Genomic DNA, 2,500 nt, shown 5'->3' on the forward strand with positions numbered 1-2,500 from the left:
GGTGACACACACGACCACACGGTGACACACACGAACACACGGTGACACACACGACCACGCGATGACACACACGACCACACGGTGACACACACGACCACACGGTGACACACACGACCACACGGTGACACACACGACCACACGGTGACACACACGACCACACGGTGACTCTGACGGTGACTCTGACGGTGACTCTGACTCTGACGGTGACTCTGACGGTGACTCTGACGGTGAGTCTGACGGTGACTCTGACGGTGACTCTGACTCTGACTCTAACAGTGACTCTGACGGTGACTCTGACTCTAACAGTGACTCTGACGGTGACTCTGACGGTGACTCTGACGGTGAGTCTGACAGTGACTCTAACGGTGACTCTGACTCTAACAGTGACTCTGACGGTGACTCTGACGGTGACTCTGACGGTGACTCTGACGGTGACTCTGACGGTGACTCTGACTCTAACGGTGACTCTTACGGTGACTCTAACAGTGACTCTGACGGTGACTCTGACTCTAACGGTGACTCTGACGGTGACTCTGACTCTAACGGTGACTCTGACGGTGACTCTGACTCTAACGGTGACTCTGACGGTGACTCTGACGGTGACTCTGACTCTAACGGTGACTCTGACTCTGACGGTGACTCTGACGGTGACTCTGACGGTGACTCTGACTCTGACGGTGACTCTGACTCTGACGGTGACTCTGACGGTGACTCTGACTCTGACGGTGACTCTGACGGTGACTCTGACTCTAACGGTGACTCTGACTCTGACGGTGACTCTGACGGTGACTCTGACGGTGACTCTGACGGTGACTCTGACTCTGACGGTGACTCTGACGGTGACTCTGACTCTGACGGTGACTCTGACGGTGACTCTGACTCTAACAGTGACTCTGACTCTGACGGTGACTCTGACGGTGACTCTGACGGTGACTCTGACTCTGACGGTGACTCTGACTCTGACGGTGACTCTGACGGTGACTCTGACGGTGACTCTGACGGTGACTCTGACTCTAACGGTGACTCTGACGGTGACTCTGACTCTAACGGTGACTCTAACGGTGACTCTGACGGTGACTCTGACTCTAACGGTGACTCTGACGGTGACTCTGACGGTGACTCTGACTCTGACGGTGACTCTGACGGTGACTCTGACTCTGACGGTGACTCTGACGGTGACTCTGACTCTAACAGTGACTCTGACTCTGACGGTGACTCTGACGGTGACTCTGACGGTGACTCTGACGGTGACTCTGACGGTGACTCTGACTCTGACGGTGACTCTGACGGTGACTCTGACGGTGACTCTGACTCTGACGGTGACTCTGACGGTGACTCTGACGGTGACTCTGACGGTGACTCTGACGGTGACTCTGACTCTAACGGTGACTCTTACGGTGACTCTAACAGTGACTCTGACGGTGACTCTGACTCTAACGGTGACTCTGACGGTGACTCTGACGGTGACTCTGACTCTAACGGTGACTCTAACGGTGACTCTGACGGTGACTCTGACTCTAACGGTGACTCTGACGGTGACTCTGACGGTGACTCTGACTCTAACGGTGACTCTGACGGTGACTCTGACGGTGACTCTGACTCTGACGGTGACTCTTACGGTGACTCTAACAGTGACTCTGACGGTGACTCTGATGGTGACTCTGACTCTAACGGTGACTCTGACTCTGACGGTGACTCTAACGGTGACTCTGACGGTGACTCTGACGGTGACTCTGACTCTGACGGTGACTCTGACGGTGACTCTGACTCTGACGGTGACTCTGACGGTGACTCTGACTCTGACGGTGACGGTGACTCTGACGGTGACTCTGACGGTGACTCTGACGGTGACTCTGACTCTGACGGTGACTCTGACGGTGACTCTGACGGTGACTCTGACTCTGACGGTGACTCTGACTCTGACGGTGACTCTGACGGTGACGGTGACTCTGACGGTGACTCTGACTCTGACGGTGACTCTGACGGTGACTCTGACGGTGACTCTGACTCTGACGGTGACTCTGACTCTGACGGTGACTCTGACGGTGACTCTGACGGTAACTGACGGTGACTCTGACGGTGACTGTGACGGTGACTCTGACTCTTACGGTGACTCTAACGGTGACTCTTACGGTGACGGTGACTCTGACGGTGACTCTTACGGTGACTCTTACGGTGACTCTCTGGTGCGTGTGTCTCTCCCCAGCTGTCCGGCGGCTGTGAGTTAGTTGTGGTGACGGTGACTCTTACGGTGACTCTGACTCTGACGGTGACTCTGACGGTGACTCTCTGGTGCGTGTGTCCCTCCCCAGCTGTCCGGCGGCTGTGAGTTAGTTGTGGTGACGGTGACTCTTACGGTGACTCTTACGGTGACTCTCTGGTGCGTGTGTCTCTCCCCAGCTGTCCGGCGGCTGTGAGTTAGTCGTGGTGCTGTTGGACTTCCTGTCGGGCGGTGCAGGCGAGCTGAGCGTGCGCTGCGGTCAGACGGTGGAGCTGGTGG

The 2,500-nt window shown here is 56.1% G+C and overlaps 1 protein-coding gene across 1 annotated transcript in view; it reads left to right on the forward strand.

Moving 5' to 3' along the window:
• LOC310964819 (kalirin-like) overlaps positions 1-2,500 on the forward strand; it is a gene marked incomplete at its 5' end in the record, with an annotated part of 40,929 nt that overhangs the window by 27,519 nt on the left and 10,910 nt on the right. Inside the window, one exon of the mRNA XM_083938097.1 lies at positions 2,401-2,500. This exon is cut by the window's right edge and continues 62 nt beyond it. Coding sequence (XP_083794223.1) covers positions 2,401-2,500 — 100 coding nt within the window. The remainder of the gene's footprint in view (positions 1-2,400) is intronic.

Source organism: Echiichthys vipera, assembly GCF_963691815.1.
Source record: "Echiichthys vipera genome assembly, chromosome: 23".
NCBI lineage: Eukaryota > Metazoa > Chordata > Actinopteri > Perciformes > Trachinidae > Echiichthys > Echiichthys vipera.